This window comes from Saccopteryx leptura, chromosome 6, assembly GCF_036850995.1.
Source record: "Saccopteryx leptura isolate mSacLep1 chromosome 6, mSacLep1_pri_phased_curated, whole genome shotgun sequence".
NCBI lineage: Eukaryota > Metazoa > Chordata > Mammalia > Chiroptera > Emballonuridae > Saccopteryx > Saccopteryx leptura.
The window spans coordinates 135,685,104-135,710,669 of NC_089508.1; the positions used below are offsets into that span (position 1 = coordinate 135,685,104).

The 25,566-nt window shown below is 38.8% G+C and overlaps 1 protein-coding gene across 2 annotated transcripts in view; it reads right to left on the reverse strand.

Annotated features, from left to right (window-relative positions):
• HECW1 (HECT, C2 and WW domain containing E3 ubiquitin protein ligase 1) overlaps positions 1–25,566 on the reverse strand; it is a 512,769-nt gene that overhangs the window by 36,942 nt on the left and 450,261 nt on the right. For both annotated transcript variants that reach the window (XM_066342679.1, XM_066342680.1), the window contains 2 exons: positions 12,876–12,974; positions 4,861–4,990 (listed from right to left, as the gene is read on the reverse strand). In XM_066342679.1, coding sequence (XP_066198776.1) covers positions 4,861–4,990; positions 12,876–12,974 — 229 coding nt within the window. The remainder of the gene's footprint in view (positions 1–4,860; positions 4,991–12,875; positions 12,975–25,566) is intronic.

Sequence of the window (25,566 nt, forward strand, 5' to 3'; positions counted from 1 at the left end):
TTCCCCCTCAGTCTCACTCCATCTCCTGCCAAGGACCCTCTACAACTCTCCCTGAGGAGCCCCTACCTCTCTATTTTCCCCCCTCCACTGAGGAGAAAAGTGGCTTACCCTCCGAGTTTAACACACTTGCAGCTGAGCATGCAAAAATGAAACCAACTGAATTGCTAACTGCGCCATCGGCTCCACCAGCTGAAGAAGCAGAAGTTGCCACTCTCGAACTCCTTTACCATTGGTACGCTGGAAGGACCCAGCCACGACACAGTGGCGGGGTCCACACCCCCTTCTAACACAAGGGAGAGGTTATGCTTGTGTCTTTCCAGAGAACATCCCTCGGCCAGTTTGGATCCCAGGATAAAACATAAGGCCAGTCCTGGTGTTCCAAGATGACCCCTCCGACGAACCCCCCAACCCAGGAGATGGCGAGTCTCCAGAAGAAGACCTCACGGCCAACGTGCACACCCCATCACCTGGGGGGATATGAAGGCTTTTAGCGGAGCAAGACCAGAGAATGGCCCCTAATGGGCCCCCAGGCCTGGAGAAATCCTGAGAGGATTTCCCAGTAGGTGCAAAGATCCTTTTCATTAACTTTAACTTGCCTACTCTGCAATAGGCCCCCCTGGTACTCTGTTCCTGCTTATGTGTGCTATAATAACCGCTAACTCCCAGACATGGGCGGATCCCCACATCTGGGCTGCTTTTCTCCACCCTGGCATTATCTGGCCTGTAGAGACAATAACAGCAAGCTGTCATTCATCAAATCCAACTGGCCCTAATTAAAAGAGAAGGGAGATATGTAGGTAGGGCACAGAGTGCATTCCTAGCAGCTGTAGCTGATGCAATGCTGTGAGAACACTCCAGCACCTGAAACCCTCCTAGGCACACCCAGGATGGAGCTTGCCCATTGTGGGGAGGTGGCTCAGCGCCAACCAGGCAGCTCCCTGACCTTTTCGGCCATTGGTTTTGAAGGACATGCTGTAACATTCAATTGGTTGAACCCATGTATATAAGCTGGCTTACTTCCTGAATAAAGTGGATCTGCGTCACTGAACCTGGTCCCCAGAGTCAGGTCTCTGTGTTTCCATCGTCCTCACCCATGGTAGGCCTTGTCCACATCATCGGACAGATACAAAATAAAACTGCAATGACATACTACCTAACACCTTAAGAATGGCTATTGCCAATTATTCAATAAACAACAAGTGTTGTTAAGGATGTGGATAAAAGGGAACCCTCATGCACTATTGGTGGGAATGCAGGTTGGTACAGCTACTGTGGGGGACAGTATGAAATTTCCTCAAAAAATTAAAAACAGAATTGCCTTATGACCCAGTGATTCCACTTCTAAGAATATATTCAAAGAAACCTGAAACACTAACTTAAAAATATATATGCACTGCTAAATTCATTACAACACAATTTATAAATACTCAAGATCTAGAAATAGCCCAAGTGCCCATCAGTAGATGAGTGGGTAAAAAATCTGTGGTACAGTTACACAATGGAATACTACGTGGCAATAAAAAAGAAGAAAATCTTACTTTTTGCAACAGCATGGATGGATCTTGAGAGTATTATACTAAATAAATAAGACAGTCAGACAAAGATAAATATCATATGATTCACTTATATGTGAAACATAATAAACAAAATAAACTAACAACAAAATAAAAGCTGATTTATAGATACAGAGTACAGATTAACAGTTGCTAGAGGGAGGTGCTGGATGAAAAACTTGAAGGGTTAAGGAAAAAGAACCTCATGGACAAGATAGTATGGTGATTACCAGAGGGGAAGGGGTTGAGGAGAGGTTGAAGAAAGTTAAGGGGAGCCAAATGGTGACACTAGTAGACTTGATTTGGGTAGTGAACACATAATACAATACACAACAGATATTTTATAGAATTGCACACCTGAAACTTATATAATTTTATTAACCAATGTCATCCCAGTTAATCCAATAAACATTAAAAAGTTTAAAAAATAAGGTAAAATAAAAAGTTGGGATCTGTGCTCTATTTTTCAAAGGCAAGATGGCAGATAAATGTCATTTTTTTCCAAAATGTGTTGGTATTTGAAGATGGTGAGCATTAGTCATACTAACTTTGTCTAAGGGATTAACCTTACCATTCAATGATGTAAGACAAAGGAGGTTCACAGTAGTTATTGGTTGAAAAAAAAATACAAATAAGTAAATATACATTATATATATTTGGCACTTGTGGTCATTGGTATCTAAACAAAATAGTCCACAGAAATATCATGGTTACTCTTTCTTCTATCATTTAGGTCAGTGGTTTTCCAGCTTTTCAACAAGTTGCAAAGATAGATCTAAGAGAACCTCAATAGTATTTTCACTGATGATATAAGCTGATTGTAGCAATCGCTCTGAGCATAAGTGAATTTGACTAAGATCATTGGGTCTATAATTTTCATACAACATACAAAATGCAAAACCATACAGGGTGTATCTGTCTGATGATAACCATACAGGTGGTTAACTCTTTCATGGACCAGCATGAAATTTATGACGGACTGGCCCTACTTCATGGACCAGTGGTTGAAAGACACTGACTTAGGTGACTAGTACTAAATGTAAAATATTGGTCAATTATAACATACTTGTGACCCAATATCTTTAGAGTCTCTGGTTTTTATCTGCTCAGTGAAAGACTTTATTTTCCAACCTCCCTAGCATTTAAGTGTTTTATATAACTAAATTCTGGCCAATAAGATGTAAGCAGAACTGTATGGTATTTTATGGGCTTCCTTAAAGGGAAGAACTGTTGTTTCTTGGCCCCTCTGTTTCAAATATTGATGTGATGGTTGGGGTGCTATACTCATCTGGGCATGAGTGTAGGTGGTTCATGTCATAAAGACTGCAGCCTTGAGTTGCCTGACTTTTTGTTTATTTCCACTTACAATGTACTCCAAAATAGAATACTGCTAAACTCTCTGATTCTTGATATTCTCATAAAAGAAAATGATATCTCATAATAGCTTTAATTGATATTTTTAAATATTGTGAATGAGACTATTTTTTCATATTTCCTTTTCTGAGAACTACCTATTTATATTTTTTGGTAATTTTATATTTTGCTGTTGATTACTTCTTATTGATCTGGGCGATCTCTTCCTATATTAAAATGTCATTTTTTTCTGTTACATATTACATATTATAATATATTAAATGTTATGCCATTTTACTTTGCTTATGTTGTATTTTTGCTATGAACAATTTAAGAAATAATTTTAGTTGACTATGACAATTTCTTTTCTGACTCTGCAACTGTGTCACATCTATAACAGCATTCTTTATTATATAAAAATATTTCATTTTCTTCTATTTTTTATATTTAGTTTTCTGATCCAGGTAGGGTTTATTTTAATATAATGATTTAGGTTAGGATTCTAACTTTAAAAAGTTTATAACTATTACCCAGTTTTCATAACACAATTCTCCAATAAATTGTGTTTATTTTACATATTTACCTTCCACTGTGGAGCAAATGTAAAAGATGTGCTAAAAGTAATTATGCACAAGAAACAGCATATTTTACACATTCATCTAGTACATAGTAAGTGAATTATATATTCTTTAAGATATTTAAATGTGCTGTCTATAGTTATAAGAAGACATAATTATTTTCTCCAAAATATGAGCATTTTTCAGAGGTATGTTTATACAAGTGAAGTTAAATAGAATATTGATATTTTATGGAACTTGTTCAAGATTTTTATTGAGATATGGGTGCTGGGTGGTTTTTTAAGGTAAAGCTCACCCATATACTCCAGTACACTGCCCATATTTATGCAAAGTACTTATAAAGTACCCCAACTTAATTCTCAAAATATCCTTATTACAAATTACCACATCATAGGTTGTTTGTATCTCTTATAAATGATATTCTCAAAACCTTAATTGTTAAATCTGTTGAGACTATTATCAGTCTAATAAAACTATAACCCAGAAGATTTAATGTTATGTAAATGTTAGTGAAAAACAAATGAGAAATCTATGCATTTTGGAAGAATAGTTAGATGCTAATTATAATATGCAGTATTTTTGTAGTTACACAAATAACAAATATTTTACATATTATTGCACACTTTTCAAGTGCTTTCTGATCCTTTATTGTACTTGATATTCAAATATAAAATAGATCTAGTCATAACAAGAAAAAGAAGAAAAGAAGATATAGACAGCCTTTTAAAGGAGGTAGACTCAAATAATTATATTTTGAATAAATGAGCTTTTTTGTTTTCTAGTTTAAGAACAAAATCCCTTTACTATATGTTCCATCCATCTCATTTCTGGTTATATATACAAAGAAATTGAAAGCAAGGACTCATACAGATATTTGTACACCTATGTTCATAGCAGTATTATTCAAAGTAGCCAAAAGGTGAAAGCAACCCAAGTGTCCATCAACAGATGAATGAATAAAAATATGTAGTATATACACACAGTGGAATATTTTCAAGTCCTAAAAAAGAAGAAAATATTTTCATATGTATCACATGGATGAACAATGAGGAAATTATACCACGTAAAATTAGTCATAAAAACAAAAATACTGTATGATTCCACTTATACAAGGTATCTAGTGTAGCCAAATACATAGAAAATAGAATGATGATTGCAAGGTGCCTAGAAAAAGGAAAAATGGGAATTTTTGTTTAATAAGTATGACTTCAGGTTTACAAGATGAAAAAGTTCTGGGGATAGTACAGTGATGCCAATATACTTAACAATACTGAACTGTACACTTAAAAGTTTTCAAAATGGTAAATTTTATGTTATATTAATTTTTCCACAATAAAACAGCAAAATTGCTTTTACAAGCCCCACATCTTACAAACCTGTCCAAAAACCTCTTCATTAACGGTGAAAGTGAGGTCTAGGATATCTGTGATGTTGTTGTCCTTCATCCATTGCAAGCTCTGATGGAATTCTTCATCCAAATATTCCAGGTCACTTAAATCACAGGGCCTGGGTTCATTCAAAGGGAGAAAGGTTAAACAAATGGTTGTCCTGACCTCATTCCAAGATGTTTTTATGACACTCCTGGTTAAAACAACACAGACTTTATTTCATTCCTCAGTTCACTTTGTTCATTAGAGGCAGGGACACAGAGACCAGAGGGATACCTGTCAGAGGAAAAGGGGATGAGGGAATGGGATCAGAGAAGGTGAATGGATTAGTAAAATTATATATACATAACCCAGAGATACAGATAACAGGACAGCAAATCCCAGAGGGAAGAAGAGAGAGAGTTAGGGGGAGGGGGGCATAGGAGGTATAAATAAGGACATGAGAGTGGGGGGTGAGAGTGTTATATTCAATAAGACACTTGAATCCATGTAAAAGTTATCCACAATAAAGTTAATTAAAAAAAACCAGACTAGTTCTAACAATTTTATACTTTTGAATATATCAATGGAGCTTTTACTCTTAAAAAGAAAGTATTTAGAGATCTACAATAATAAACATAAAATGATTATTGACTCATGAACTTTCATGACAATTGGAGAAAAGTATCATTTTAAAAGAACTAAGTTTTAGAAATATGAATTCTACTAAGAAATTTAATAAAATGTTTGTAATTACTAGTATAAACTATTTATGTAAACTAATTTAATATATATTATAAAATATTATAATAGTTTTCCCTTATACTTAAATAAAATGTCCAAATACCCCTTTTATTGTATTAAAAGGTTTATGTGATATTTAAGGACTCAGAAAAGTAAATCAAAGGGGAAAAAAGATGGAGATGGAATAGACAGATTTTCCAACAGCAACCTCCCAGGACCAAATTGGATTACAACTTAATTTAAGAACAATAATCTTGAAAAACCAACTTTGGACTAAAGTAAGAGGACTCTATAACCAAAGATCACAGAAGAAGCCACAGTGAGACTGGAAAGAAGGGCAGAGATGCAGAGAGGGCTAACCCGCTCTCAGGAGTGAGTGACAACTGAGGGTCTGGAGGGACTCTCTCACAGTGAGGTGGGTTGCCCTGAGAGGTGTGAGTCCCCAGCCCCAGGCCCAGAGCCCCAACCTAGAGCCACAGAGCCCAGAAGAGGCACCCAGAAAGCATTTAGCTGTGAAAAGAGCCAGGTTTCTGTCCACAAGAAACTGAGTTCTCAGACGCAGACTCCATTTTAAAGGGTCTGCGCAGAAAACCTCATTCACAGCCATTTACCTGGGGCTCTGGTGGGGGAGAGCTGAGAGGACTGGAGTTGCAGGAGGAGAGTGTAAAGTTGGAGACTCAGGGAGAGACACTGTGGTGGGAAACCACCTTAACCCCTGACTGAGTCATTCTTCAGTACTGCAGTCGCCATCTTTCCTGGGTGGAGCAATCCCCTCAGAATGGTATCAGCCTGGGGAAAAGCAGCTCTTCCACCCTTGGGAATATCTCATACCCCAGTCAGGGTGATAGGTTGTTCTGAGAAGCCAGGAAGCAGGGGGCACATCAGTAACTCAGTTTTCTGGTGTTGAGGCTGGAGATCCCCTCCACACTCTCCTGAGTCTATGACTGGTGCTTCCACCTCACAAGAGACTCAGTTGACACTGTGGTTGGGCAGACCACAACTCTGGTGGTCAGAGGCCACAACCACTGAACTCCTGGGGCCACAACTTATTGAGGTCTGTGAAAAAAGTCTGGACAGATTGACACCTGGGGTCAAGGGGTGGAGCCACACCTACTATCCTTCCTAATTGCTGAATTACAGCAGGCTCTAGGCTCTAAAAGAGGTTTTTTCAGTGGCTGAGCCCAACAAGCAGCCAGCAGACAGGCTGCAGGAGGCATGACTCAGGGAAACTTGGCTGTTTAAGTACACTTTCCCCCAGGACCAGAGTGGGTAAAAGCCAGCCTAGGAGTGAAGCTTAGTATTTCCCTGTATAACAGGGCCCAGCAGAGGCAGCCAAAACTCTGAATTGCTTGTAGCAACCAAGAAGGTTGCTGAGGACCAGTCATGGGCAATGTCTCCCACTGGTCTTCACTAGTTTCCTGCCTGGGAGGCCCAGGGCTGGCACATCCAGGGTCTAGCTGCAGAAAGCATTAGTTCAGGACCTAACAACCCTTGCTAGAGTGGCATTCTAAAGAAAGGCTTCTCAGCCGGGTCCAACTGAGGTGAGTTTCATTCTGTGATCAGTACTGACATAGCGGCTCATTTGTATTGGATAGGGTGGAGCTACACAGTCAGCCTGTCTGAGTGCTGGATATTCTGTCCTGCTAGGCTATATTCCACAGGGGGAAGGAAGAGAGGCTTGGAGCATGGACATTTAAAGAGTGGTTCCTTGTGAGTCTATTGTTGGATCTAGTCAAGGGGCTTAGCCACCTTTGGGAGGGGCACAGTCAGCCCCTGGAGAGGACTCTCTCAGTCTTCCTCCCTGAGACCAGGATCCCACCAGCTGAAAGAACTTCTTCAGAGAGGATTGTCATCCACACTCGGTCTGAACATGCTGTTCATAAAATTTGAGTATCCAGTAGTGTCTGAGGGATCAAGCTCTGGAGTGGGGGCCACATTTCCTGTACTGACCTCCTGGCCAAGAGACTTCTGAAATAGGGGGTCCCACAAAAGTTGTATTTACAGCCTCAGCTGCCCTAACCCACCAAGTGTGCAACCTGTACAAAGATTGGTTGGGTGAGGCCAATCAGAGCCCATACTATAGTCTTACTACCCAAGACTCTGTGGGAAGACCAGGCAGCTTTAAGAGAAGAAAGAGCAGCTGAAAAATGGAGACAAATCTTACAAAGCTTGAGGCTTTTACAAAGCTGTTGTCATCTATAAGCAGGAGGAAGCTGATCCTTATACAAAGGTTGGCCCCTCCCACAGTACCCAGACACAGAAAACACAGACAAAAGAGTGAAAAGTGCAGTAGCTTCAGACTGGTAGCCCACAGCAGGTTACAAGCAACAGATGACACCAACTCAAGAAGAACTAGAGCCAACACTACTGGTAGTGGGTGGTAGACAGCACCAAACCTAGACTGAACTACCTACACAAGCAGCACATCCAAATGTGGAGTCTAGCAGGCACCAGACACTGTGGAGTAAAAATACACCAACAGGACAGACATTGCACAGTGTACAGTGTGTAATACACATAATAAAGGTTAAATGTTAGAGCCAGCCAGCCTGAAGAAATAACTGTACCAGGAAAGGACCAACTGCATCTAGTACTCACATACAACAAGAGGGAAAATAGTACCCTTAAGAAGCATTCCTATAACAAGAAATACAAGTGGCCTGGAGGACAGTAACCCTGAGCACATCTTCTTCATAAAGACCACACAAAAATTTCAAAGTCAGACAGTGCTATCTAATACACAGACAATAGGGCAGAGAGAGAAATGCAATCCAAATGAATCAACAAGAGAAATCCCCAGAAAAAGAACTGAATGAGATGGAAGTAACCAAAATATAAGATGCAGAGTTTAAAACAATCACTTTTAGGATGCTCAAGGATCTCAGAGCAACAATGGATGGACATAATGTGCACCAAAATAAAGAGATAGCAAGCATCAAAAAGGACATTGAAATAATAAAAAAGAACCAGTCAAAAATGCCAAATACAAGATCAGAAATGAAGACTGCACTAGAAGGAAATAATAGCAGGCTGGATGAAGCAGAGGATCAAATCAGCGATTTAGAGGACAGGAGAAATGAAAGCATGGAAGCAGAGCAGCAAAAAGGGAAGAGGTTCAAAAAGACTGAGGAGACTCTAAGACAACTCTGTGACAATCTGAAGAGAAACAACATCCATATCATTGGGGTTCCTGAAGGAGAAGTAAATGAACAAAGAATGAAGAACCTGTTTGAAGAAATCATAGCTAAAAATTTCCCTAAATTGATGAAGGAAAAAGTCACCCAAGTTTAAGAATCATAGAGAGTCCCATTAAAGAGGAACCCAAGGAGACACATCATAATTAAAGTGTCAAAGTTAAGAGATAAAGAAGGAATACTAAAAGCTGCAAGAGAAGAGCAGTTAATTACCTACAGAGGAGCCCCCATTAGAATGACATCTGACTTCTTAATGGAAGCAGTTGAGGCTAGAAGGGATTGGCAAGAAATATTCAAAGTGATGCAAAGCAAGAACCCACAACCAAGACTTCTTTATCCAGCAAGGCTATCATTGAAAATTGAAGGAGGAATAAAAAGCTTTCCAGACAAAAAAAACCCAAAACCCTCAAGGAATTTGTTACAAGCAAACCAGTACTACAAGAAATGTTAAGGGGCCTGCTCTAAAAAGAGTAAAGAAAAAAAATTGAGAAAAAGAGGGCTGCAGATTTAAAGTATAAAATGGCAATAAACAATTACATACCAATAATATTAAATGTAAATGGATTAATGCTCTAATCAAAAGACATAGGGTAGCTTCATGGAAAAAAAATCAGGACCCATACATCCTTGAAACAAATAAAAACAAACATACAACAACTCAAAATTAATGGGACACAGCAAAAGCAGTCCTGAGAGGGAAGATTTTAGCATTACAGGCAAACCTTAAGAAGCAAGAAAAAGCTCAAATAAACAACTTAACCCTGCATCTAAAAAAACTAAAAAAAGAACAACAAATAAAGCCCAGAGAAAGTAGAAGGAAAGAAATAATAAAGATCAGAGTGGAAATAAATGACGTAGAGTCTAAAAAAAAAAATACAGAAGATCAATGAAACCAAGAGCTGGCTCTCTCTCTCTCTCTCTCTTTTTTTTTTTTTGGTAAGAGCTGGCTCTTTAAAGAGGCAAACAAGATTTAACCAGACTCATCAAGAAACAAAGAGAGAAGACTAAAATAAATAAAATTAGAAATGAAAGTGGAGAAGAAACAACTGACTCCTCAGAAATACAACAGTTTGTAAGAAAATACTGTGAAGATCTGTATGCCAAAAAATTAAACAACTGAGGCGAAATGGATAAATTCCTAGAAACATAATCTTCCAAAATTCAATCTGGAAGAATCAGAAAACCTATACAGACTGATTACAACAAATGAAATTGAAATAGTTATTAAAAAACTCTCACAAAAAATAACATCCTGGACCGATGACTTCACAGGTGAATTTTACCAAATATTCAAAGAACTAACAGTTATCTATCTCAAGCTATTTCAAAAAATTCAAGAGAAGGAAAGACTCTCAAGCTCCATTTATGAGGCAAGCATGATCCTCATTCCAAAACTAGGTAAAAACACTACAAAGGAATAAAACTATAGGTCAATATTCCTGATGAACTTAGATGCTATATTAGCAACCCAAATCCAGCAACACATGAAAAAAAATCATACATCATGATCAAGTGGGATTTATTCTGGGGAGGCAAGACTGGTACAATATTAGCAAATCAATCAATGTGATTCATCACATAAACAAAAGAAAGGATAAAAATCATATGAGAATATCAATAGATTCAGAAAAAGCATTTGATAAAATCCAGCATCCATTTATGATCAAAACTGTTAGCAAGGTAGGAATTCAGGGAACATACCTCAACATGATAAAGGCCATCTATGACAAATTCACGGCCAACATCATACTTAATGTGCAAAAATTAAGAGCAATCCCCTTAAGATCAGGAATGTGGCATGGGTGCCCCTTTTCACCACTTTAATTTAACATAGTTCTGGAAGTCCTAGCCACAGCAATCAGACAAGAAGAAGAAATAAAAGGCATCCAAATTGGAAAAGAAGAGGTAAAAGTATCATTATTTGATGATGACATGATATTGTACATAGACAACTCTAAAGTCTCAGTCAAAAAACTACTGGACCTGATAAATGATTTCAGCAAGGTGGCAGGATATAAAATTAATATTCGGAAATCAGTGGCATTTTTATACATTAACAATAAACTGTCTGAAAGAGGAATTAAAAAAACAATCCCCTTCATTATTGGAACAACAACAACAAAATACCTAGGAGTCAATTTAACCAAGGAGGTAAAGGACTTGTACTTGGAAAATTATAAACATTGATAAAAGAAATTAAGGAAGATACAAACAAGTGGAAGCATTTACTGTGTTTGTGGATAGGTTGAATAAACATCAATAAAATGTTTATATCACCCAAAGCAATCTATAAACTCAATGCAGTTCCTATTAAAATACCAATGACATACTTCAAAGATATAGAAAAAATATTCCAAAAATTTACATGGAACCAAAAAAGAACACGAGTAGCCTCAGCAATATTGAAAATAAAGAATAAAGTGGGAAGCATCACACATCCTGACATCAAGTTATACTACAAGGCCATTGTACTCAAAACAGCTTGGTACTGGCATAAGAACAGACATACAGATCAATGGACAGAACAGAAAACCCAGAAATAAATCCACCCTTTTATGGTCAACTGATATTTGACAAAGGAGGTAAGAGCATACAATGGAATAAAGACAGCCTCTTCAATAAATGGTGTTCGGAAAATTGGACAGGTACATGCAAAGAAATGAAGCTAGACCACCAACTTACACCACTCCCAAAAATAAACTCAAAATGGAATAAAGACTTAAGTGTAAATTGTGAAACCATAAATATCTTGGAAGAAAACATAGGCAGTAAACTTTCTGATATCTCTCATAGCAATATTTTTGCTGACTTATCACCACAGGCAAGTAAAATAAAGGACAGGATGAACAAATGGAACTATATCAAACTAAAAAGATTTTGCACAGCAAAAGACACCATGAACAACATGAAAGACAACCCATACAATGGAAGAACATATTGCCAATATGTCTGATAAGGGGTTAATAACCGATATTTATAATGAACTTCTAAAACTCAACATCAGGAAGGTAAAAACAATCCAATTAAAAATGGTCAAAGGAACTGAATAGATACTTCTCCAAAGAGGACAGATAAATGGCCAGTAGGCATATGAAAAGATGTTCAATATCAATAATCCTCAGAGAAGTGCAAATTAAAACCACAGTGAGATATCACCTCACACCTGTCAGAATGGCGCTCATTAACAAAACAACAAAGAATAAGTGCTGGTGAGGGTGTGAAGAAAAGTGAACCCTCTTGTACTGCTGGTGGGAATGCACACTTGTGCAGCCACTTTGGAGAACTGTATGGAGTTTTCTAAAAAAATTAAAAATGAAACTGCCCTTTGACCCAGCTATCCCACTTTTAGGAATATATCCTAAGAATACCAGATCACTAATTCAAAAGAAGATATGCACCCCCACGTTTACGACTTTGTTTACAATAGCGAAGATCTGGAAACAGCCCAAATGTTTGTCAGTGGATGAGTGGATTAAAAAGCTGTAGTACATATACACAATGTAATACTATACAGCTGTGAAAAAGAAGGAAATCTTATTTTTTGTGACAGCATGAATGGATCTGGAGAATATTATGCTAAGTGATATAAGCCAGGCAGAGAAAGACAAATAACATATGATCTCACATATATGTGGAATCTAATGAAGAAAATGAACTGAGGAATGCAATAGAGACAGAGGCAGGGTCACAGGGACCAGAGGGACAGTAGTCGGAGGGAAGGGGGATGAGGGGATAGGATCAGAGAAGGTAAAGGGATTAGTGAAACTATATATACATAACACAGAGATATAGATAACAGGACAGCAGATCCTAGTGGGAAGGTGGGAGAAAGTTAGGGGGAGGGTAGCAAAGGGGGTATAAAAAGGGACTCAGGGGTGGGTGGTGAGGGAGTTATAATCAGTGGGACACTTGTATCCATGTAAACACAATAAATTAAAAATTAATAAAAAAATAAAAGTAAACCACCACAAACCTAATAGGAATGGTTAGGCAAAATAAGAACAAAAGTATCAGAGGTACTAAGGAGGCCAGAACCTGTTGTTCTGCAAGTGGGGTCTGATGGACTCTGGTTGGCAATGCACTTACAGTCTCAGGAGTGCCTTATAGAAGGGCCTTGTGAAGAAAGCATCGAGAAGGTACTGATGTATCAGAGCCAGGCCTAGGATTCGTCCACTAAACCTGAACCTGGAACAAAAACAAGATAGAGATTTAAGGGCAGGTAGAAATTTACATGATTAAATATGTTAATTTGTATTTTAATTTGATATGTTTCTTTATAGTAGTCATCTTAAGACACCTAAGAAATCTGTCAGTAGGTGATACAAGGGAGACACCCATTCTCTTGCTTATTCTTTTTTTTTTAGTGAGAGAGACAGACAGACAGATGGACAGACAGACAGAAAGGGAGAGAGATAAGTATCAATTCTTTGTTGTGGTTCCTTAGTTGTTCATTGATTGCTTTCTCATATGTGCCTTGACTGGGGCGGCGAGGTGAGGGCTCCAGCAGAGCAAGTGACCCTTTGATCAAGACAATGGCCTTGGACTAAAGCTAGTGGGTCATATCTATGATGCCATGCTCAAGCCAGCAATCTCAGGGTTTGGAACCTGGGTCCTCAGCATCACAGGTTTGATGCTCTACCCACTGAATAACCACCTGGTCAGGCTCTTTCTCCTTATTCTTTATTGTAAACAATGTCTATGTACTTGGTATGTACTAAAGAAACTCTTCTCTCTCCCAAGTACCAGAATAGAGTCATTTTGATGGGATTCTGTTCTCAAACAGGAGAGTATAAAAAGCCAACAGCAGTAAAGCACTGAAGGGGAATTCTGGATAAACAGCTCACATTGACCCTGAGGAAGACCTGATGACACTAAGAACATAGAAAGTTTCTGGACTATACATCCATACCTATCAAAGCATTCCAGAGAAACCACCTGAAGGTTAATGTAAGTTTAATACATATGGCAATTGAGCTCAAAGTCAGTGGGAAGAACGGCATATAATCACATTGTGGTAAGCAGTAAGTTAAGCCTGCATTGTCACATAAAAAGAACAAGTTTTTTGTTGAAAAGAACTGGTCATGTAGACCTGGCTACTTTCAGATAGCCTGTAGTGATTTAAATCCTTGTTGGCTTCAATAGCTCCCTTGAATTTTTGCTTAACTAAGTGCAAAGGTTACTGGGGCTTGATTCTGTCTGCCTGGTCTAATATACTGGTTTTCCTATCATGCCAGATTTGCTCATCTCTGGCAACTCTCTCCATAATTGAGTTCTCCCTGGTTTCTTATATAACTAGGTTTTTACCTATATATAGATTAGGTTGTGACTTTTCTCAGATCCTCCCAGTTGGAGTTATCTTTACTACTTTTCACTAGGCTCTTTTTAGACTCAAAATATTTCCTATTCTATAGCTGCTGTAAAAATGGTTATAATAAATAAATTATCTGGTCTTATAAAATAAGCATAATTATAGAATAAGCATAATTTATAAATAATACTTCAAATTGTCATGTTTGAAGTAGTTGATTCTTTCTGCATGAAATAACATGCAAACATTATTAAGTTTGCAGAGACTAGAGATGAATAGAACCTTAACAAAGGTGTAAATGGGGAAGCTCATAGAATAATTGAGTATCTTAGAATCATTGAGGCCAAGGTGCACCCCAAAATCTGATGGTCCCTAATTTGGTAACCACAACCTGTGTATAAAGGCACAGTTCACACCAATACAGGGTTACTCATTTTAGATTGGACTCTAAAGCATTACAATTGATCCTTCTAACATTATAATGGGGTTGTGGCCATCCAAGTGATGACCGAGAACACTCAAAGTGGAAAGAGAGAAAACATCAACACAGAGGTGCCTGGCCAACTAATATTCTCTCTTACAAGTGGCTCTAGAAGCCCTAGAAAAGACAAATGGTAATATTGGCAGCAGTAAGTATCCTCAGATATGAAGGAGGATGAAAATATTACATAAAAATATTATTTTCAGCTCAATGTTAAAAAATTAAATTTCTCAATAAATTGTAAATTTTCTAGGGAAATATAACACATTCACATCTAATCAACAAGTAGAAAACTTTCATAAACAATGATAGTATAAACTAGAAAACTTTGAGGAAAAAGAACTGTATTTAAAATGGAGGCTAGGCTTTGATGTGTGTGTGTATTCCATATAAATATTGCACATGTATATTTAAAAAGATATTATTTAAAACTTTCAGTAGACAGAAAACCTCTCTGCTATTAAATAGTTTCAAAAATTAAAAAAGGGTAGAAAACTTAATCATTATGAGCTAACATAACCACAAAATGCAATTTGGAAAAGAACAAAAGAAAGAAAATTAAAGACATCTCATTCGTTGATAAAAATATTATAAATAAAATAAGATTTCTACCAGTTAATTTCCGAACAATGCAGAATAATTAAAGATGTTTGACTGTAAGAAATGAAAGACAGAGCCCTGGCCAGTTGGCTCAGTGGTAGAGCGTCGGCCTGGCGTGCAGAAGTCCTGGGTTCGATTCCCAACCAGGGCACACAGGAGAAGCGCCCATCTGCTTCTCCACCCCTCCCCCTCTCCTTCCTCTCTGTCTCTCTCTTCCCCTCCCGCAGCCGAGGCTCCATTGGAGCAAAGATGGCCCGGGCGCTGGCGATGGCTCCTTGGCCTCTGCCCCAGGCGCTGGAGTGGCTCTGGTCGCGGCAGAGCGATGCCCCGGAGGGGCAGAGCATCGCCCCCTGGTGGGCAGAGCGTGCCCCTGGTGGGCGTGCCGGGTGGATCCCAGTCGGGCGCATGCGGGAGTCTGTCTGTCTCTCCCCGTTTCCAGCTTTAGAAATAAAAGAAAAGAAAAAAAAAAGAAATGAAAGAGTTTAACATTAGACATCCTATGATTAAGCTTAAAACCCAAAAATCATATTACCATATTTTTCGCTCCTTAAGATGCACCTGACCATAAGACGCATCTAGGGTTTTAAGGAGGAAAATATAAGAAAAAAATATTCTGAACCAAATGGTGTGTTAAAATATTTAATAAAATATACCACAATAATATTTCAACAATGTAAACTCAACAGCAGTATTAACAGCCATTAGCACTGTTATTAACAAATGAGAAAGAGACTTTAATGTTCAAATACTCTTCTAGTTGTCCGGGAACCCCAGGAACTCATCATCACTAGTGTCAGAATTTAAGAAGCTCAGCTGCTCACAATCAATGGTATCACTTTCTTTGCTATTTTCATATATGATACCATCTTCAGTGCCATCTAAGTCATTGCTAATGCCACATTTTTTGAATGACTGTACCATGGTTTCATTCTTCAATGACTGCCATGATGTTTTCACCCATTCACAAACTAGTGAGTGATCATGGGTCTCTTCATTCATCCAGTTGGTGTCGGATCATGATTACAAGGAATCATCCATTTTTTCCATTCTTCTCGCATAAAGACTTTAAATGGTTTGTTGATGGAAACGTCGAGAGGTTGCAACTGGCTGGTAAGACCCTCAGGAATTACAGCTAGATGAGTCTTCACTTCTTTAAAGTTATTTTTGGTGTTTTTGCTAATATGTACTCTAAACTGGTCAAGCACTAATAGGGCAGATTTTTTCAGAAGCCTTCTAGGACATTTGGACCAAACTTTTTCAATCCACACTCTCATTCCATTTTCGTCCATCCATTCTTTCTCATGAATGTGCACAACAACTCCTCATGGGATCACTTCTTTTGGCATGTTTTTCCTTTTGAATATTAACATCGGTGGCAGTTTCATGCCATCTGCACAGCAGGACAACACAACCGTGTAATGGGTTTTCTCATGTCTTGATGTTTTCATGGTTATGGTTTTGGTATCTTTCAGATCAACAGTCCTGTTAGATGACACATCAAAGATTAGCGGGACTTCATCCATATTCCCAATCTGTTAAATTAAAAAATAATTTTTCTTCCTAGCATCAATTAAAATTTGTGAAAAAGATAGAATCTTTGACTCATATTCTTTTGGCATTTTTTGTGCAATTCTAGTTTTGATACATATGGCAAAGCCACATTGCTTCTTAAGTCTGTAGCACCATGATGGTGATCCAGTAAAATCCTGAATGCCTTTCTCTACAGCAGGGGTCTCAAACTCGCAGCCCGTGGGCAGCATGCGGCCCGCCCACCAATTTTGTGCGGCCCGCAGACTAATCAAACTTCGTGGATTAGTCTGCGGGCCAGTCTGCGGGCCGCACAAAATTGGTGGGCGGGCCGCATGCGGCCCACGGGCCCGAGTTTGAGACCCCTGCTCTACAGCTATGTGTTTGGCTTCATACATTATCATTTTTATCGAGACTGAGAAACCATTATTCCTGTGACATGTGACCCATTCTTTCATGTCCATGTCTAACTCTGGCCACTTTGCAGCATGCCCACAAAGAGTATACACACTTTTATCTGCTTTTTGCAGCTGATCCTCCTGTTTTATCCACTCCCTTATCATTTTTTCAGTAGGAGGTGGCCCAAAATGTCTCTCCACTACTCTGTTTCCATGTTTCTTAGCATATTTTACTACCTGCAGTTTAAAAGAAATTTTATACGCTAGCCTTTACTGCTTTGACATTTGTGTAGGTAGCAAAAGACTGTGGTGTTTTTCTGCAAGAAAATACAGTAATAACACACCGTTATGGAGTGAATCTACTAATGATGCAGTTATGCAGATAGATTAGCTGCTGATGCACTGTTATGGGGGTTATACCCTTATAGGAGACATGTTATTGAAGGACACTTTCTTAGGCCCCATTCACATGACTGTATTTTATTTCCAGTCAACGGGTCTTGAAAAAAAATGGACGCAACACGAACCTCATCAGTGTTTTTTTTCGGATTTGCAAGGATATGGTCGTGTGAATGGACCCTTGGGGGGGGGTATCGGCAGATTCTGTTCCCAGACCCAAACAATAATATACAGAGCACCACTGAATTCTATCCCCTGACCAAAACATTAATATATAGAGCACCAAATACAGACTGGGGTGGGGCGCTATATGAGGGGTCTGGTCAGTGGCTGGGGGTTAGGTGAGGGGGTTAATGTCAGAAGCTATGAAGGGGGGTTGGGTGAGGGTTTTGCTTCAATGGCTGGAGAGGTGATGGAAAGTTGTAGCGCCAATCTGGCAAGGTCCGGATCAGCGGCTGCAGAGGGAACTTAAAACACAGCAGTGAGCGTGGGTAGCGCAGTCTATAGTTCCGTCATATTTTTTCATCTACAAGCATAATTTTTTGTATTTATGGTACATGCATGAGGACTGTGTCCAAGAATTATGCTTTATAGGAAAATGGGTGTTGGCACTCGTGTACTAGGCTTATTTGCACTTTGCCCGTCCTGAAAAACTGGCATCTGTGTAATTGGGGTTTGGCAGTCAGGCCAATTGCAGGTGTGCAGGTGCAGTCTTGCTGGGGGAGGTGGTGCAGGTAAGTGAAACTAGCTTTTGAGGAGGGCAATTCCTTGCAATTATGATGCCCCCCTGAGCCTAGAGCATGGGTACTAAAACCCATTTTCTTTTTTTTTCTTTTTTTTTTTTAAATAAATTTTTATTAATGTTAATGGGATGACATTAATAAATCAGGGTACATATATTCAAAGAAAACATGTCTAGGTTATCTTGTCATTAAATTATGTTGCATACCCCTCGCCCAGAGTCAGATTGTCCTCCGTCACCCTCTATCTAGTTTTCTCTGCCCCTCCCCCTCCCCCTAACTCTCTCCCTCCTTCCCTCCTGCGTCCTCCCTCCCCCCACCCCTGGTAACCACCACACTTTTGTCCATATCTCTTAGTCTCGTTTTTATGTTCCACCAATGTATGGAATCATGTAGTTCTTGTTTTTTTCTGATTTATTTATTTCACTCCGTATAATGTTATCAAGATCCCACCATTTTGCTGTAAATGATCTAATGTCATCATTTCTTATGGCTGAGTAGTATTCCATAGTGTATATGTGCCACATCTTCTTTATCCAGTCTTCTATTGAAGGGCTTTTTGGTTTTTTCCATGTCTTGGCCACTGTGAACAGTGCTGCAATGAACATGGGGCTACATGTGTCTTTACGTATCAATGTAAGAACTCATTTCTGAGATCTGTTGTGCTTAATGATTTTCTTTTCTTTTTTTTTTTTATATAATTTTATTTTTTTAATGGGGTGACATCAATAAATCAGGATACATATATTCAAAGATAACAAGTCCAGGTTATCTTGTCGTTCAATTATATTGCATACCCACCACCCAAAGTCAGATTGTCCTCTGTCACCTTCTATCTTGTTTTCTTTGTGCCCCTCCCCAACCCCTATCCCTCTCCCATTCCCCCCTCCCCCCCGTAACCACCACACTCTTATAAATGTCTCTTAGTTTCACTATTATGTCCCACCTACGTATGGAATAATACAGTTCCTGTTTTTTTCTGATTTACTTATTTCGCTTCGTATCATGTAAAACCCATTTTCTTACAAATTGGTGTTGGTTTGCTTTAAAGATGAAATCCAGTAAAAAAATTACTGGACTTCTCATCAATCCACAGCAGGAGGCATCCCAAATTGGGATGCCCCTGTGTACATTGGCGCTCTGTACCACTGGAAACGAGGCCGCTGATACTTACCACTTTGCTATTTATGCCCTATATGCCCGCAAACAGTTTATCATGCTCGCTGTACAGCTGTGCACATTACTGTGCACCCCGCAAGCCTGATGGGCTGCTCTGTGGCAGCTACAGAATGCTTCTAGAAGAGGTATGATAAATATCAGCAGTTCCTGGTAGTATGGAGGACCAATGCCACAAGGGGGCAACTTAAAGTGGGCCAAATTATGGGGTTTTGGTTTATTTCCTTGGGGCATCCCCATTTGGGATACCCTGCCATATGAAACCCGCTGGATTGCTCATCAAACATACCTTTCCCATGTTCCCATGGCACATGCGTGGGCTCTGGTCCAGTCATATTATGCATGGTGTAAGGCCCTGTATCAGACTGAGCTCCAGTATTTGGAGGGAACTGCCGCACACCCGGGACCACTGTGGTCTGCAGCATGCTCAGGCATCCAGTCTATCTGAATGGCTGGCTTGGGAGCACTATTTAGCTGTGAAGATGCAGCGTGAAACCCCTGGAAAAGGTGAATGTTAATGGGCGATCTAGGGGATAGTAAATCTGCTGGCCCTAGAGTCTTTTAGACTCCAGGACTGGCCATGCAAGTTGCTGTTCTTCTTTAATTCAAAATAACCTTGTGCTGCTGCACTAGGGAAAGTCCAGTTATTTTTTACTTTAATGTCACTACATAGGTAAACTACCTGGATTACAGCTGAAATAAACTGATGGAGATAAGCAGCATAGCCCGCTCTGTTTGCTGCTGCTTTGCCTGTGCTGGCACTGGCTTCCCAGCTCACTGCATGTGTCTTGCACCCTTAGACCTTCCCCAATCTGCCAGCCAGCCAGCCAATGAAATGCTATTAGACTGGCAACAAGTGACCTCAGCACTTCACACAGAGCTCCAGCAGTTGCCACGCAGTCTTCCGCCACTGAAGCACACCTCTCATGTCTGCCCTGGATGATGCCAGATGAATGCACCCACACAACATCGCTTGCCTTCCCTCCTGTACTGCATGCAATGGTGGAAACTGGAACCAGGAGATCATTCAGCAGATACTGGGGTTCCACATACTGCCACAGTGGATATGATTACACTCCTGCTGGTGCTCATTCTACATGATTACCAGTGCAGCGCCCTGAAGCAGCTAAAAAAAAAAAAAAAAAATGAACATTCGTTCCATAAGACGCACAGGCATTTCCCCCTCCACTTTTAGGGGAAAAAAGTGCATCTTATGGAGTAAAAACTATGGTACCTTTTTTTTTTTAAATTAGAAAGAGAGAGAGAGAGAGTACATGCAAGAGAGAGACAGGTAGGAAGAAAGAAAGATGAGAAGTAGCTCCTGGTTGTGGCACTTTAGTTGTTCATTGATGTTCTCATTATGTGCCTTGACAGGGATCTCCAGCTCACCCAGTGACCCCTTACTCAAGGCAGAGACCTTTTTCTTAAGCCAGTGACCATAGAATCATGTCAATGATCTCACATTGAAGCTGGTGACCCTGTGCTCAAACTGGTGAGCCTAGGCTCAAGCCAAATGAGCCTGCGTTTAAGCCAGTGACCTCAGGATTCCAAACTTGGGTTTTCAGCATTTTAGGTGGACGATGCTCTATCCACTGCATCACCACGGATCAAATATGTTTTTTTTGTTAGAAGCTGAAAAGTTACTTGATAATATCTACCATTAATTCCTGAAGAAAAAAATGTTTGTAGTAAACTAGCAATAAAAGTATGATTCCTTAATGTAGTAAAGAATGTTTATCTCAGCATCATATTTAATGAAAATACAGAAGGATATTTGTTATCACCACCCTTTACAATATTCCAAAAGTATAGTCATTGAAATAAATTTTAAGTGAAAAATTGGAAACAGATTTGAAATAACTTTTTTTTTTTATGAATGCCTATTGGGCTAATGCATATTATTTATGTTATCTCATTGATCCTTACAACAACCTTATTTTATGATTATAGCTTTCTTCATTTTACAAATTAAAAAACTGAAGTTCAATAATAAACCATGGACAAGTTGTATATCAAAGGATAACAATCCATATTTGCTTGATGCCAGACCAGGCCTTTTCCTTTATGTCCATTTTGAGAAGTTGAACAGTAGAGAGGTTAAATCTATTGGTCTAGGGACCTGGCTGAGTGTGTGCCTGGTGTGTGACCTTATGCAAGGTCTTAACTACCTATTCTCTGTTTCCTCTTCTGAAAAACTGCACTCTTTAAATGCTAGCTATTAATTTTATTTTATTAAATTTATTAGGGTAACATTGGTTAATAAGATTATATAGATTTCAAGTGTACATTTCTACAGTACATGCTCTATATATTGCATTGTGTGCCTACCATTCACAGTCAAATCATCTTTTGTCATCATATATTTGACTCCCTTTACTCTTTACTACCCCTAGTCATCTTTCCCTCTGGTAATCACCTTACTGTTGTCTGTGCCTATGAGTTTTTATTTGTTAGTTTTTCTTGCTGGTTCATTTGTTGCTTTACGTTTTATATCCCACACTTGAGTGAAATCTTGTGGTTCTCAACTTTTTCTTCCTGACTTATTTCCCTTAGCATAATACTCTCAAGGTCCATCTAAACTGTTGCAAATGGGAGTATTTTGTCTTTTCTTATGGCTGAGTAGTAGCCCATTGTTTATATAAACCACATCTTCTTTATCTAATCATTGATTGAGGAATACTTTGGTTGTTATGTCCTGGCCACTGTGAGTAATGCTGCAGTGAATGAACCTGGGGGGTACATGTATCATTTCATATAAATGTTTTGAAACTTTTTAGGGTAGATACTTAGAAGAGGGGTTGCTGGGTTATATGGTAACTCTATCTTTAATTTTTTCAGAAACCTCATACTATTTTTCATAGTGGCTGTACCAGTTTATATTCCCAAAAGCAGTAAATGAGAGTTCCTTTTTCTCCATAGCCTCTCGGACACTTGTTATTACCTGTCTTGTTGATAACAGCCATCTAACAGATGTGAGGCAGTATCTCATTGTAGTTTTGATTTTCATTTCTCTAATAGCTAAGGAAGATGAGCATCTTTTCTTATATCTGTTGACTATTTGTGTGTCTTCTTGGGAGAAGTGCCTATTCAGGTATTTACCCATTTTTTGGGGGTGTTGGTTTTTTAAGTTCTTTTAAATATATTTTATTTAGAAATTAAATTTAATGGCATGATAATGATCAATAAGAGTACATAGGTTTCAGGTAAATATTTTGATAGCATTTGAACTGTTGATTGTATGTGTGCCCATCACCCAAAGTCAAGTCATTTTCTTGGGTGGTAATTCCTCTCTTTCAGTACTTAAATGTTTATGTCCACTTTTCTGACTTGTAGAGTTTCTGCTGAAAACTCTGATGATAATCTAATGGGCCTTCTTTTATATTTATGTTCTTCTTTTCCTTAGTTGCCTTGAGGGTTCTTTATTTGTCACTGATTTTTGGCAATTTTATTACACTGTGCCTTGGAGAAAGTATCTTTGGCTTCAGGTAACTTGGCATTCTGTTTGTTTCTTGGATTTGAGAATCTAACTCTTGCCATAGGCTAGAAAATTTCCCATCAATTATTTGTTTGAATAGGCTGTTCATTCCCTTCTCCCTCTCTTCTTCTGATATTCATTATACTTATATTGCTTTTTCTGATGGAGTCAGAGAATTCTTATAGAGCTCTCTTATTTTTTTTTAAATTTGTGAGTCTCTCTCTATTCTTCTATCTGTGTCATCTCTAGTTGCCTGTCTTCAATGTCACTGTTTCTCTCTTCTATCTGACCTTTTCTACAAGCTAAACTTGCTACCTCTTTTTTCAATTCATGTATTGAGTTCTTCATGTTGGTTTGGTTCTTTGTAAAGTTTCAATCTCCTTAGTAAAGTACTCATTTTGTTTATTATTTATTTATTTATGGCCTATCAGCATTTTATTGCAACTCACTGAGTATTTTCAGAACTTTAATTTTGAATTTTTTATTGTTGAACTAAGGTTTCCATGTGATTAAGATTGCTTTGTAGAGCTTTTTAAATATCCTTTCTGAACTACATCTTTTTCTTGTGTAGCCATGACATCTGTTTTCTTTTTCTTTGATGGCATTTGAGAGTAGTATAGTTAAAAATATAATAGTCTGACCAGGCAGTGGCAAAGTGGATAGATTGTCAGCAGAGATGCTGAGGACCCAGGTTTCTGGCTTGAGTGTGGGCTCACCAGCTTGAGCTTGGGGTCACTATCTTAAGCCCAAAGGTTACTGGCTTGAAGCTCAAGGTTTCTGGCTTGAGCAAAGGATTATTGGCTTGGCTGAAGCCTCCTACCCTCCCCCCCCAGTAAGGCACATATGAGAAAGCAATCAGTAAACAACTAAGATACAGAGATTAAATCAATAATTATAAGATGCTAAAAAAACTTAGAAAAAGAATGAATGATCTCAGTGACAACCTGGACAAAAAGATAGACAGCATTGAATGGACATAAAACCTATAAATAAAACCAGTCATAAATGAAGAATATAGTATCTGAAATGAAGAATACACTAGAAGGAATCAACAGAAAACTAGATGAAACAGAGAATCAAATCAGCAATTTGGAAGATAAGGTAGCAGAAAGCACCAAGAGGAGAAAAAAACTTCAAAAATTATAATAATTTAAGGAACCTCTAAAACAACAAGAAGCACAACAACATTCACACCATAGTGGTACCTGTAAAAGAAAAAATGCAAGGAATTAATAATTTATTTGAAAAAATAATAACTGCACACTTCACTAATCTGGTGAAAGGAAAAAACACACATGTCCAAGTGCAGAGAATCCTAAACAAGATAAAGTCAAAGAAGTCCAAAACAAGACACATCATAATTAAAATAGCAAAGGTTAAAAACAAACAGAGAACCTTAAATTCAGCAAGAGAAAGACCATTAGTTACCCACAAGGGAGTTTCATAAGTCTTTCAGCATACTTCTCAAGAGGAACATTTCAAGTATTTCAAAGTGAGGGAAAGCCAGGTCTAACAACTGAGACTTCATCACCCAGCAAGGTTATCACTTCATAGTAAAAGACAAATAGTTTTTCAGAGAGAAAAAAGCTGAAAGAGTTTATTACCACCAAACAAGTATTACACAAAATATTAAAAGATCTTCTTTAAGAAGTAAAAATAAACAACAAAGAAACATAATTATATAGAATAAAATTTCAATAAACACATACCTATAATTAATCACTTTATATGTAAATGAATTAAATGCTTCTATCAAAAGACATAAGTTAGCTGGCCCTGGCCAGCTGGCTCAGTGGTAGAGCATTGGCTAGGCGTGTGGAAGTCCTGGGTTTGATTCCTGGCCAGGGCACACAGGAGAGGTGCCCACCTGCTTCTCCACTTTCCCCCTCTTCCTTTTCTCTATCTCCCTCTTCCCCTCCAACAGCCAAGACTCCATTGGAGCAAAGTTGGCCCAAGTGCTGAGGAACACCAAATGTTAGAGGCCCATGGCTGCCACCTTAGGCACTAGAGTAGCTCTGGTTGCAATGAAGCAATGCCCCAGATGGGCAGAGCATTGCCACCTGGTGGGTATGCTGGGTGGATCCCAGTCAGGCATATGTGGGAATCCATCTCTCTGCCTCCCTACATCTCACTTCAGAAAAATACCAAAAAAAAAAAGGCCATAAGTTAGCTAAATGGATAAGAAAACAAGACCGAGAGATATGCTGTCTACAAAAGATTCACCTCAGAACAAATGATAAATGCAGACTAAAAGTAAAGGGATGGTCCCTGGCTGGTTGGCTCAGCGGTAGAGCATCTGCTTGGCATATGGAAATCCCAGGTTTGATTCCTGGCCAGGGCACATAGAAGAAGCACCCATCTGCTTCTCCACTCTTCCCCCTCTCCTTCCTCTCTATCTCTCATTTCCCCTTCTGCAGCCAAGGCTTCATTAGAGGAAAGTTGGCCCGGGCGCTGAGGATGGCTCTATGGCCTCTGCCTCAGGAGCTAGAATGGGTCTGGCTTCAATGGAGCAACACCCCAGATGGGCAAAGCATCGCCTCCTGGAGGGCATGCCAGGTGGAAACCAGTCGGACATGTACAGGAGTCTGTTTGAATGCTTCTCCACTTCTAGCCTCGGAAAAATAAAAGTAAAATAAAATAAAATAAAAGTAAAGGGATGGGGGAAGACAAGAT